This window comes from Columba livia, chromosome 14, assembly GCF_036013475.1.
Source record: "Columba livia isolate bColLiv1 breed racing homer chromosome 14, bColLiv1.pat.W.v2, whole genome shotgun sequence".
Taxonomy (NCBI): domain Eukaryota; kingdom Metazoa; phylum Chordata; class Aves; order Columbiformes; family Columbidae; genus Columba; species Columba livia.
In genome coordinates this window covers 8,596,317-8,610,287 of record NC_088615.1, presented here as the reverse complement: position 1 = coordinate 8,610,287, position 13,971 = coordinate 8,596,317, and the positions used below count along the sequence as shown (strand labels likewise).

Below are 13,971 nucleotides of genomic sequence, written 5' to 3'. Positions count from 1 at the left end.
AACACGGAAACTAATAGATAACTTTGTGCTTTGAACAAATAAAAATATCCACACATACCAGCACTAAAGTCTGGTATTACTACTGCACAAGAATTATTGTTGTCTACACACACATTAATATAGTCAGATGAAGTAAACCGAGTATTACCGGCCGTCCATGTTGACTTTCATAATACAGGAGGCTTTTCTGGAGAGATGTTTTTTCTTCTACCAAATGGTCCTTTGTCATTTTCTATCAGGAAATAATTCATATTTAATCAAACAAGTCACGTCAACAGTTTTTCCTACATTATAAGCTATACAGATGCCTTAGGCAAGCTCAGCTTAGTTAAGGCCATGCATCCCACCTTCATCCATTTAAAACTGTCCAATATTGTCAGCAGATACGTGTAATATTTTAATAAAGAGTGAGCAAGGAAAATGTGGTTCATCTTGGTCACTTCCACACAGAGTTTGAAATACAAGGGACTGATAAAGGGCTGCTAGACAGAGGCATCATTTCATTGATAAAGTGATACTGGAAGTGTCTGACAGTGCTCTGTTTCCCTCTGTTAGTTTCTTAGAAACAGCCTAACTATACTACTTACTTTTATATCTTCTGGCAAACATCTCTCAACTCGTTTTTCCTTTAATCTTTTCAAAATGAGTTCAAGCGTAGCTTCCTTGGTGGGTTTCTTCTCTTTCTGCACAACCCGCATCTCATCTCCATTCTCTTCATCCTCTTGGTCGAGAGATGAACCAAAGCTCTTAGGAAGAGTGTTACTTCGTGGACGTGTCTGAGGTATGAAATCTCCATCTGAGCTCCTCTGTTTTGCATCTGAAATGAGAAAAATTGCTCAATCCAAAGGTTGAGAAGAAGTAATTCTCTCAGTTCAACTGCAAATAAAGGAATATGACAGTTTGCATAGGCAGTTTCTCTCCCGATAAACTAAAAACAAAGCCACGAGAATTATTTGGTTTTGGTTTTTGAATAGTTCAGAATCTAGAAATGAAACATTTACTGTCCTATGGAATTTTACTGAACGACTCAGCCTTTCAGTCACGTAGATAATTTGTGTTTGTAGAAAACCAGAAACTGCAGCATCCCTTACCTTTTATTTGCTTTCTCAATTTGGTAAGTTCAGTCATCCATTTTAAAACTTTTGGATTGGCCGCAATATCACTATAGGAGGGCTGGAAAGTAATAAAAACAAACTCAATTTTATAAAAACAAACACACCAAAGTTTGTTTATAAATAGTTATTTCAAGATTTGGTGATATTCATGACAGTGAACGTGACTATAGTAACATGGATGTCACTGTTAGTGCCAACAGAACAGACATCACTTGTGCAGATAAACTCGAATCAAGAAATCAGAGTTGAGCCAGAGATAAGTGTTTAGATGCTTTTTTCTCTCATCCCCCAGGCTCACTGCAGAAATGTCACTGTCTGCCCTTCCTGAGCTCAGCCACTATGGCATGTTTTCCAGGACAGCTGCTGTCCAGCTCACTTGTATAAAAAGCAGCATATAAAACTATTTGTGATCCCAAAGTTAACTGCTCAGTGCTGAACTACAATAAGAAACTCAGCTCGATCATGCAGTTTTTATCCTGAGTAAAAGGAGAAGTCGTAACTTACCTTTATGTTTTTCTCTTTTTCAAATTGTTCCTCAAATTGCTTTATTTTTTTCTGTAATTTCTTGACAAGCTGATAAGGTGTCTTGTCTTCCCTTTTGTCATCTTTTGAACTAAAGGATGCTCGTCGTGTTCTGTATTAAAAACATTTTTAAATGTCATTTAAACAATTAACAACTTGTGTATTTGAGTAACAGATGACTAATTTCAATTTTTTTCTCCAGTTCATAATAAATTCTTTTCAGGTCTCCATTTAGAGCTATTTACTTACCGAATCAAAACACTTTGATGTGCTGCCTTCAAAATGAGACGTGTTATTTTTTGCTCTCTAATTCTAGTCATACACATAACAGAAATAGCTCTTTGGTGAAAGAGAGCATTTGAAATTCAAGTGTAATAAACTACTGTACTGTTAATTACATTGTTATTAAAACAGTTCTGGTATTAAAACATCCTGGTGGCTAAATTACATATCTAAGTTACTAGATACTCAGTACTTCTTGAAATACCTGGCACAGAATATAGTCCAGGCTAGAAGCTAACAGCAAACAACCCTTGGTAATTACAGTTCCACTTAACTGTGCTAGGTGAAGATTAAATATTTAGCTAAAAACCATCTACATAATTTAATCTGTTGGCCTTACTAACAGATTTCTAGAATATGTAATTCCAGTTTTGAATAATCTTTTGCATTTGTTCAGTTCCTTGATATTTCCTTCTTGTGAGAAAACATTTTTATTTCAAGACTGATCATGAGAATTCTCTAGTACTTATTACACAAGGTGCCTGAAAGATCTCTCAGCACAGCACAGCACAGCTAGTGACATCTACGTAGTCTGAGATATTAGAAATACTAATCTAATAATCTACTAGTGTAGATCCTGATTAGTTTCAGAATGAGAACAGCCTTTACAATCAGCACTTCTCTGCAGGTCACTCTTCTGCACCATTTTAACAGTGCTTGTCAACTACCTTCTGCGGGTAACTAGATAAAACTTGGGCAACTATCTTTTTCTATCAATAAATCTGTGTCAGACAGAATTAGAGGCTCTAAACTGGGTCTTTCCTGTTTGAGATTTTCTCATTTTTATGGGATTATTTCTTCCCTAATAAGCATGGAAGTTCTTAAATCCCCTTTCATAGTAACAGCAGGACAGGTCACGGGTTATTTAGTGTTTTGGAGGGTCTCACTCCTCTTGCATCACACAAATAACTTGCAGCTTGTTTAGTTATGACTCTGCTTTCAAACACTGTTAAACAGGCTTAATCCTCGAAATCTGCAGCCAAGGACCTGCATTAAGAAGCCTCGCTCTTTGCTGTACTGCTGCCTCTCCCTCTAACAGCTGCTACTTTCCTACAACGCTTCTGACCGATGACTTTCCACAGCACAAATGAAGAACCTGCCCAGGCCGCTACTGCACACTTTAGTTAGTAGAACCCGGCTCTCTTTCCTGGGAGTGCATAACACAGCACACAAAACAAATCCAAAAGTATGTGACATTAAAACAAATACTGATGCTACCGAATTAAAAAAAAAAAGCCAAAACTTATATAAAAACATAGACCAGCAGGCCAGTAGAGACTGGTAAACAAAGGATATAAATACCACCTTCAGCCCAGGAAGTGCCGTTAGAACAGGTTGTCAGAGGCCCTGACCAAATGCCAGGGAAATCTGTGCAAGTCTGCTCTATTTTTATACTCTTTCCCTCAGCATCTGCCAGTGGCCACTTTGAGAGACACGATACCGTCCCAGACGAACCTCTGGTCTGACTCACCATGGCAGTTCCTGAGCAGGCAGAACAGCCAAATGGCCACATAATGCTGCATTTTGACCTTGGCAAATTAATTAATATCTGCAATTAATTAATATCATTAAAACCACGAGGTTTTTAAAACAGCTGTATTTTCCTACTGGCAGTAGCATCTCCTGCCCCAACACCCACCCAATTGCATTCAAATACGTACCTAACAAAAGAAAGTGCTTTGGATGAAGAATCTAACGTTTCGGGATCGTGTAAGAAACGTTGGCTTTGCCCAAAATCCAAACTACGATGTGACAAGATGGGGTGACAGTCCTCTTCCAACGGATGGTTCGTCATCCTCCCAGCCTGCGGGGAAAGCTGAGCTTCTCCAGATTCACTGTCCTCCTGCCAAGATTTGAAAGCAGGAAACGGATCTAGAAGATAAGAAAGGGACACAAAATGGTACTTTTCTGTTAAAAGAATTATAAAAGACAGTCAAAAGGAAACAAAAATGCGTACCCAATGCTTACTCTCGTATGCTATAAAGGATATATGTGGTGTCATACACCAAGTGAATAAAAACATTGAAATACATTAGAAAGCTACAAATTCTGTCATGTATCAAGTGAAAGAAAAAGGTACTGAAATGAAGTATGCACACTAGGATCCCTTTTTCAAAGTGTATCTTGGGAGTATGCATTTCTGAACAGCAACAGTGTAAAAGAGCCTTATTTACTCATCAGAAATGTGAAGTTAGAGGAAAATATTAATTGTCTGTTGCAATGTTTTGCTGTGGAAACTAACTTTTAAGCCTTACGCATGTACTTTGAAAGATTGCCGCTGGGTTTTGAAGAAGGTAAGCCTGACAATACCTCTTTAGGTACAATACCCATTTGCTGAAGTCTTTTTAAAGGAGTGTTGTTGGGTTTAAGTTTAAATCCACCGTGACACCACTGAGAAAAAGAGATTTCTAATTCGTGGAAAGTGATTTCTTTTAAGCAGGGGATTCCAAAACAATCAATTTTTTTATAACGCCTATAAAAAGTTAGTTGCTAACATCCCTTATTATTCTCAGATACAGCTTTCTTGCTGTCTAACAAAAAGCTGATGTGATCTTCAAGCACTTTAAATTAAAATCCCACCCTCCTTTTTCCTTTTAGAGAGTTGCCTATATTTTCCAGTTCAAAGCAGAAATTTGAAAACTGGGCTCAAAGTGTGCAGAACAACAATAAAACCCACAAAGTAATCTTTAAAAAAAATAACCCTTGTACCTGCTTTCCATTGTACATTTACTAAGTATTATTGGGATTTTTTGTTTCATTTTTAAGCTCTAATCTTGCCTGTTCACACAGTACAAGATACAAGAAGGGGACCTTTTTGAAAAAAGTAAACACAAAAACTGCAGATCAGAACATTCCCAAGATATAAGGGACAGCAGGTGAAGGGTTAGTTAGAAAGCAAACCATAAACTATCAAAAGGCAGATAACTGAACGTATGGCGAACCATACTTACCCTCCCCTTCTCTCTGCAGATGCATTGTTTTGAAATCAATGAGGGGAAAAGTGATAGGGCATGGCGCTAATAAAATGAAAAAAATGGCAAAAATACTAAAGTGAACACACAGCACAGTCAGAACAAACTATACATAACATGTAAAGCAGGAAGATACAGTACCAGGGAAAAACACCCCATCTTTTGGGCCAGGCCCTGAGCACTCTCGGCTTCCAAGCAATTTCAACACAGGTAAGAAGCTCAGTCCTCAGCCAATTTGAACTTTTTACTGAGAAGATTTACAAAGAACCGACACAGGAATAGTAAAGACTTATTGTAGTTTAATAAGAGTCTCATGCATCCTCACATTAACAACAGACGAGTTCTAAATATGTTGTTGCTCACAGTTTAAAAATAGAGATGGTGGTGATTTCCAAACAGCAGGACAAATGCAGAAAAAAATTATCTGAAATACAGATTAACTGATCTGCATTTCTGCCTTAAGCCAGCAAGCATTTGATGGTTCACTGTCAAGAATTCTGTTGGTTACAGGCCTTTAATTTTTTTATTATGTAGGTTTTAATAACCCAAATCTTGTACGGAGATTTGGACTAGTATAGATTTCTGTACAAAGCCAACGTACTTCAACGGAACAACACAAGGACTTACAGGGCCTTGGAAGGCTGAGATCCTAAGAACCACTCTAAACAGGACTGGACAATAGCTTAAGCTAAAATACTTTGCAGTGAAATAACACCTCTTGCAAAATATCATGATCTTACTACCAAAAAGCTTACAATAGAAATTTATATACAGATATGTCACTTCCTTTTCAAATTAAGTGTCATAAAGGCATTTGGGTAAGTAAAACCAAAGGAATTTTTATGTGCAGATCGAAGGAAATTATGAAAATGGAAGCCACAAACCTTCTGTGAATACATATTAAACCAGATTAACACAAATACAAAATGCAACAAAATTAAATGTGCGAGTAAGCAATTAATGTGAATAAAACACTTAGAACATAAGCAGGAATTTTTTTTTTGTTAAACTTTAGATAGTTATTATCTTGGGCAACAAGAATGAAAATCTAGACTCTGTCTTTGGATGCCTGCAAATTGACTTCTATATGACATGACAAACTCTGAATGTACAGTTTGCTGGGGGCCAGCCAGCAAGTATTTCAAAACTATAAGCAAGCCAATCAGAAATGGTACACCTCAGCATTTGTAAATGGGTTAAAACAGAAGGATGGATGAATGCAGGCAATTAATTTGGAAAACGGCCAATACTGGTGACAAATTAACAGTAAGTTATCACCATTTGAGTTTCAGGACAAAGCTTGATGCGCTGACATTGCTACAAGCATATGCTGCACTGTTAAGCTATACGCATTTCAGGTATACTTCGCTTGTTTTAATATTTACACCACAGCGAGCAGGGTGAAACGCAGTCACTCCTTGTCACCAGCGCCAGTGAGACATCACCCCGCCACTCAGAGGCATCTCAAAGAATTGCTGCCACTGGAGTGAAAACCTTGTCCCTGCAGAGTGAACCTGTACTGTATCTGCCAGGTTGTATGTACAAGCTTTTAAAATCGGAAACAAGTGGACTGTGGTCACTGTACTGTAGGTGACAGTTCACGGTATTTTAGCAAACTGTATCACTTGCATTTTTTAAGGTGTGATGATTCAGAATATCAACACTAGGCAGAGAGAACAGGATATAAAAAACACGGTAAAGGGTAAGTACTTTGAAAAGAAGATACTGTTAAGCTGTTTTCTCTGGTTACAAAGTAGTTATGTTTTTACACAAGTAAAACGACATTCTAAACAGTTATTACCAGACATTTGAGCAACAAAGTGCAGTAAAGTCACAAGCTCACAGGGTCTTGCTAAACATGGAAGGCCATGAAGAATAAGGTGACAAACATAAGGAATCCTGCCTGAGAGAAAACTGTTCCAAACATTCTGCTTTTCTTAAAATCCAAACAGTGGAGGGAGAAGGGGCAGAGAAATAATATCCATCTGCAACTTCAACTCTTATTTGAAAATTGAGAGCTGCTTCAAGTTGTCCAATGACATGGAAATCAACATCTAACATTCCTGATGTTTACAATGAAACAACAGATTTTTCAGAACAAATGAAATATGAGTTGCTGTGTTTAGTAGTTTAGTGATTTTAAGTCAAATTCAGCTAGTATTTGAACTTCAGTAGCTTATATTAGAAAAAAGACACTGGGAATATATTGACTATATGACATATCCAGAGAGAGCTTTTTTAAGGACTTGGATGAGAGACTCCTAGGAACCATAAGTCCCTTTTTAAAAAAACAAAACAAAACAAACAAACTTATGCTTTTTTTTCTTTCTTTAGTTGCTTCTTTGACTATTTTTTCTTTACAGTTTTTTTAAGGTCCTTAATTAAGTTGCAGATAGTTCTGAAACAGGATGGGACCTATGCCATGGCTTGGTCAATCTTACCATGCTTATGGGAACATATTATTCAGATCGAACTAAAGGAAGAAAGCGTGTTTCTGCTTTGTCAAATGTTGTGTTCATCATTACTAGCTAATTGTATTGTGAGCTAAAGGGTCAAAATTACCTTCCCATTTGTCACCATCAGATCCATTCTTCAGATCTAGACGTGGTACTTGGACACCCAGGGCCTCCTCAGAAACATTAACGCTGCCATCGCTCGACACCTCCGAATCAGGATTTGCATTAAGATCACAAGTCTTGCTACTTGAATCCTGTATTTAAGTAACATAACAAATTTATTATTATTTACCAACTGAAAATCTGGTACCTAATTCGTGCCAGTTCCAGCACTTCTGGAAGTTTTCTAGAAAAAAAAAATAACTCATGGAATTACAAACGAGCTTCCCTCCCAGCCCCACCAGCAGTCAGTTCTTTGCATTACAAAACAGTTGTTTCACGAGATGCGTAAGTATAAGCCTGTTCTGCTGCCCACAGTTTCTGTGCAGCGAGATGATGAGATCTCTAACAGGGGTTTTGCAAACCTTGCAGCAGGCCATCAACATCGGATGTTAAGAGCTAAATTCATTGGGTTTCTTCATATCTGTATTTATGTTTACTCATAAGATGCTATGTATCTGTATTTAAATGAAAATATAATCTTACCGGAAACATCTCTGAAGATATTCTATCATTGCCACCAAGCAATATACTATTTTGCCTAAAAAGAAGGCATAGAGTGAGTTATCCTTTTAAATACAAGTTCTTCAACAAACAGTAAATAGCACACATTCCCTTTACATTTTATTTTTACATACCCTGGTCGAGCTTTAGCAGACATGCAATGTGCTTCCTTAAAGTGACAATTAAAATTTCAAGCAAAATTTATGTTCCCCCCCACCTTTTTTTTACACCACCCACTTTGTTCTTCACAGAGAATTTCACACTGAAGCATGTAAACAACAACTGGACTTGAACCAAGCTGGAAATAAAAATAGCTTAGACCTTTATTTGCAAGCTAGGAGTAAATATTTTAAAACTCAATTGAACTCAAACTGAAATTTCAATCAGTGCTGAACTCAAACTGCAAATGAACTTAAAAGCCTTCTGGCTAGTCAGTATTACCAACATTAGTTCTTCAATCGTTACGAGCAATAAAATGTGCCAAAATATTTTAAAGAAAGTAACTTTTTCTATTTCTCTTGCCAAAAATATAGGGTTGTTCACCAATAAACAGTGTATGTATCATAGGCTTGTACTTATTTTCTCTTTTAAGTGCATAAAGTTTCATGCTTTTTTATATCATCATAAAAATGTAACTCCATATCCCTGGTTTCCCATGTGAGAAGTTGTATGTTTAGTCTCACCTCCCATGTTACACTGTGTTGTCACAAATAACCAGTTCTAAAAAGTAGGTGTACCCAACTGAAGTTACACATTCTGCCATTTAGAATAAAAAAAAAGAAAAACACATACCTTTCACTATTATTTTCTCCATCAACATCTGCATCTTCATCACATGGTTTCAATAATACGTCTACAGTCTGTTGGCAAAAAGTATGTTTAGAAAGATTTGGGAATGGTATTCTCAGCTGAAAACATTTCTGTAATCATCACTGTCCACAGAAAACCCAAAAGAACTAGAAGCACAGCTTTTTGTGTGGGGGTGGAAATCATCCTTTTCAACCATGCAGCCAGTAACTGGGTATTTTAATCACTAAAGACAGACAATGACTTTCCATCTTCAGACAAAGCATTTTTTATTATTTCTTTTAAATATTAACACCAACAGTTCTACTGCAAATTGTTAATCATAGCTTGAAGTTTGGGGTGACTAAAATCATGGCGGTAAGTATATCCCAGTCTCGAAAATAATCAAGTTGGATGCGGACTTGTGCTCAGCATATATGAAATGAAACAAGTCTGACGGACTTTCTAAAAGGAGCTACTAATCCCTGTTACTAAATAAAGCAGCAACAGAACTGGAAGGGGATGAAGAAATGTTGGCATTTCTATGACACCATCTCACAAAACAAGTTCAGATGAATACATGTCACCATTTTGTTCACTAAAAGTTGGCACAGGAAGATAACTATAAGTATTTATGCCAAAGCCCAGTACTTGATTTCTTCAAAAAATGTCTTATATGGAGGAACATAAGAAATTTGAATATAAAATATGTCATTTTAAAATAACAGATTACATTTGCTTTCAGACTTCAAGAAGTTCTCACAAATTATCTTTAAAATGTCTGAATATAAAATGAAGTTATCTAATGGTTGCCAGTTTTACACTGATGACAGTAATAGTCGTCCCTATCAGACAAAACTCCAGTTATTCTGTTTACATTACTCAGTCCTCAAGTCAAATTTCAGTGTGGGGAAAGAATCTTTAATTACAGTGCATCTGTCACACTCCAGCAGATACTTTCCACGCTGGAGATGAGCTGTGCAAGACTTGCATAGTCACACTTATTGTAGTTGTGGGAAGAGCTGCTTCTGTTTCCATTTCAGACCAAAGAGGAGTTCATGGCCACATCTTTTGTTTCCTACAACCCTACACACCCCCTCAAACTCCTTTCATAGAGAGGAATCAGTAGATTTCCCTTTAACATCCCACCTAAAGATACAACTCCCCAATAACATTTAAACTAGCATCTCAGCTAACGCTGAAAAAAAACCAAGAGCTCACCTCAGAATGCCACCTTATAACCATATCAATAAATAAAGGTCTATCAAAAAGCAAAAAAGGCCAAGAATGGTATCAGGTGTGATAACAGTTCAGCCATACATGACCCTGTGCTCCCAAGCATCACGTTCACCTTTAGAGTAAGTACAGTAATGTACTCAGAACTCTGACGTACACATACTTTGTGAGAAGTGTAATTCACATTTCTCAGCTGTTCTTTGAAACCATTGAAACTCCATAAAATGCACTGAAAAGCCACCCGTTTGCAATTTTTGTTTGTCCATCCACACTTGTATTTTTTGAGTTTTCAACTTCTGAAGTTGAGCACATATTTTAACTAGGAAGTCGGGAGGAAGGAACGTGTTAGGAGTTAATAAGAGAAACTCTCTATAGCTTTTGTAGATTTCATTATCAAAAGACTGAAAACCTAAAACAAATACTACAAATAAAGGAAGGATTACAATAGCCAAAAAAAGACTGATGGCAGAAATATGCAACTCTACCCTGAACCTTCAAGAGAGTTCTTGCAAACAGCATTCACCTGAACTGGATAAAGTATCACCTAAGAACAACACCATGCTTTGGGTATTTTGCGCTACTGGATAACAATCTAGTAATTTTTTTATAACAAGATCTGGCACTGATGTATCAAAGAACCTGGACAATCAACACATTCAGTGAAATTTAAATTTAACAGAATAGGATTCTAAACCAATATGGTAGTTTAGCCAGAACAACTGAAACATTTGGCATGTTCGGTAATTCAACGGTCTTTTGGGATCCATGAAAGCAAACAAAGGCCAGCAGAAGAATACACTACAAAAGGGAAAAGCACTACAGTGACATTTTGTTTTAATAAAAACATAGATTCCAGACAAGACACACAGTTCACTATGCTAAGGCATCCATTTTTATCTTTTCAAGTTCACAGACCCATTAAATTATTCCAGTTAATCTAAGTCTACTAGCAATACCTTTGCTTATCTAGTTATTTTTTAAGGAAACCCTCAGAAATATTTATGGACTCACAGGCAAGAAGCTAAAAACCATCGTAGAAAGATCTGTACACATGTAAAGCAAATCTCTTTACACACAGAATTCATCATTTAGACTTATGACAACTAAAATTTTGCCAAATAAGGAACTTCAGATTTGAATTTTTCCTTAGAAATGCTTATTTGATAGCTGTATATGTGTTATTTCATATAGAGTGGCAGAAGCTATATTCTCTTGCATGTTACTGTTATATTTGATTTCATTGTTGTCAGCATGTATTTTACAGCATTGCTTGACTGCATAAAGATCCCCTGAACGAGAGACTGATGCTACAGTTCAAGCCATCATTACCAATTCAGGCCATACACATTACAAACCTTCACACTGGATTGTATGTGGAGATCTAATAATTTCCAGCTCAAAGCAAAGCTGAGGGATGTTTGTTGTATAAGGCAAACAATTTGCCGTGGCTGCAATCCTGTGCTTCCATTCAAACCGTATACAATATTTGCCTTTTTAAGCGACGTGAAGCTGGTCAATTCAAGCATAATTAAAGCAAAGCCAAAATTAAATCTTCAACATCTGATATCCTATGGTCTGTTGCTTACATTTTTAGTTGGTTTTTGAACTTTAACACCAACTTCCTGTACCACAGAATCACAGAATGGTTTGGGTTGGAAAGGACCTTCAAGATCACCTGGTTCCAACCCCCTGCCACAGGCAGGGACACTTTCCACGGGACCAGGTTGCCCAAAAATCCATCCAACCCGGCCTTGAACACTGCCAGGGATGGGGCATCCACAGCTTCACCGGGCAGCCCGTCCCAGCCTCACCACCCTCATGGGGAAAAATTTCGTCCTTATACCTAATCTGAATCTCCCCTCTTTCAGTTTAAAGCCATTATCCCTTGTTTTATCACCACATGCCCTTGTGAAAAGTCCCCCTCCAAGAAAGCTGGAAAGTCCTATTTTCTGAGCAAAACGTTTTCTTAAAAAACAGAGCTAAGTATTTTATTTTTACAAGCATGTTAGCATCACATCCTAATATGTGCTCATGCAGCACTCTAAACAGACTTTTCTGCTTCGGAATACAAATAGTCAATTTTCATACTTTTCAAGGTGACAATAAGTGTTGAACCTCTTCAGGAGGTCACAAGTCTATTTTTCCTTTGTTGAACACATCGCGTGTAAGAATTTTAAGTGAACACTTCAGTATGGAGGGACAAGAGCTATGAGCACAGCACAAGTCACATGTCTAAGCAGAGAGGTTCAAGGAGAAGTAACAGAATCTCTTTCAACTAGACAGATGAAGACGTGTTGAAAAGCACAGGACATATATGCCTACCACGAAAGAAATGGGAGACAGTGAGAAAAGGCTGAGAAACAATTTGCATCTGAAGGTTGCTGTTTTGTTTTCTTTTATTTTTCTTCTTAATAGGTCAATTACAAAAGCACACCCTGCTAGCACAAATATAGGAAAGAAGCTGTAGAGTCTCAACACAACTGCTACTTCTACCTTTGCTTAATATGGTCAAAGCTGTGACTGTGGGCTACGCTACAATCCACATCTCCTGCTCCTGGGGAAGCCTTTACTAACATAGATGACTTTCTAACCAGTGCTATTCTTGCTGATACAGTGACTTACCTGAGCAGAAGGAAGGGCTGGTACCTGTGAAAGACCAACAGAAACACATTAGTTTGGGTCCAAACAAGTTGCACCAAAGCACACAAAAATTTCTCTGTGCAGATCTACAAAATGTGAATGGCAGAGAAGGCGATGAGCTGCTCAGAGCAACAGCACCATGTGAGGCAGCATCAGAGACATTGGGAAAGGTCGGATCTCTAAAGCACTTGGCTAAAGTCAGAGCAATTTCTGATTTTCACACACAGGAGGCTCTTCTCACCTGAACGCTTTCTTCTTCCTCAGTTGCAGTACCATGTTTCACAGCTTCACTGTCTAAATCAGTGCAAACCAACACTTCAGAGCAGTCTCCTGTGTTCTCACTGCTACCAGTGTCATTATCTTCAATAACATCATTCCTAAAGGGAAGAACAGAAAGACTTGAGCAACCTTGTTGTTCCACTTTTAAAAGAAAAAAAACAACTTTTTTTTTCTTGAACAGTATAAAAATTTTTTCTTGTAACAAAATTATTGTGACCAAAGATACTGGCAATATCTACAATTTCAATCACCTGTAGGCAAATTTAATTATTTATGTAATTTATATATATTTCTGAGGATACCTGCAACAGTACACAGAAGAGAAGATACATTAAAAATTTGTATTTGATTCTTGTAGTAAGGGTCAGGCATACAGCCCCCACTTACTATGCCTCCCTAAGGAACAGAAGTGCCAAGAGCCAGAAGCAATGACATATTGACACTACTGCGACCACATTAAGTTGCTGTGGCTACACACCTCTCAATATAAAAGCTGCTCTTTTATAGCCAGTATCACTACAGTCCCTTCCAGTGAGAAATCCCATTATTTCTAACACTTAATCTTCCTAGAATTCAACTTAAGGCTTGTAACAGTGCAACCAGATTAAAACTTATACCATGTTTATGTTCTTATATCCTTTACATGCCACCACCTCCGTTACCACATGATTCTGTAATTCATCAAAAGCCTTTGACTTCCTTGCCTTCCTTCTCCCCACTCACAAAGAATTCCAAACTACTTTTAAAAATGCTCATCTAATCAGACACAGAGATACCAAACAGGATGGTCTGGAATTTAACATTTTAACTCTCTTTTCTTTATTCCAGCAATTATTTTAAGTTGGTTGTAAGAAATTTGCACTGGATCACTGCAATTTTTAGTTATTCATTTAACTGAGTATTTGCCTTGTGCATAAGTCTGCTGGCAGCACTGCTTTAAAGGACGCAGACGACCTCTTTCAAGAACACTATCATGTATCTTCTATTACGGTTAATCCACAGTGGAATGATGATCAGAAC

At 37.4% G+C, this 13,971-nt stretch overlaps 1 protein-coding gene across 7 annotated transcripts in view; it reads right to left on the bottom strand.

Moving 5' to 3' along the window:
* FAM13B (family with sequence similarity 13 member B) overlaps positions 1 to 13,971 on the bottom strand; it is a 48,387-nt gene that overhangs the window by 7,513 nt on the left and 26,903 nt on the right. For 4 of the 7 annotated variants that reach the window (XM_065029920.1, XM_065029919.1, XM_065029922.1 and 1 more), the window contains 11 exons: positions 12,914 to 13,049; positions 12,655 to 12,678; positions 8,803 to 8,870; positions 7,993 to 8,047; positions 7,454 to 7,601; positions 4,871 to 4,936; positions 3,581 to 3,791; positions 1,620 to 1,749; positions 1,092 to 1,173; positions 588 to 817; positions 149 to 232 (listed from right to left, as the gene is read on the bottom strand). In XM_065029920.1, the coding sequence (XP_064885992.1) occupies positions 149 to 232; positions 588 to 817; positions 1,092 to 1,173; positions 1,620 to 1,749; positions 3,581 to 3,791; positions 4,871 to 4,936; positions 7,454 to 7,601; positions 7,993 to 8,047; positions 8,803 to 8,870; positions 12,655 to 12,678; positions 12,914 to 13,049 (1,234 nt within the window). The remainder of the gene's footprint in view (positions 1 to 148; positions 233 to 587; positions 818 to 1,091; positions 1,174 to 1,619; positions 1,750 to 3,580; positions 3,792 to 4,870; positions 4,937 to 7,453; positions 7,602 to 7,992; positions 8,048 to 8,802; positions 8,871 to 12,654; positions 12,679 to 12,913; positions 13,050 to 13,971) is intronic. The other 3 variants (XM_065029921.1, XM_065029923.1, XM_065029925.1) reach the window with 1 other exon arrangement.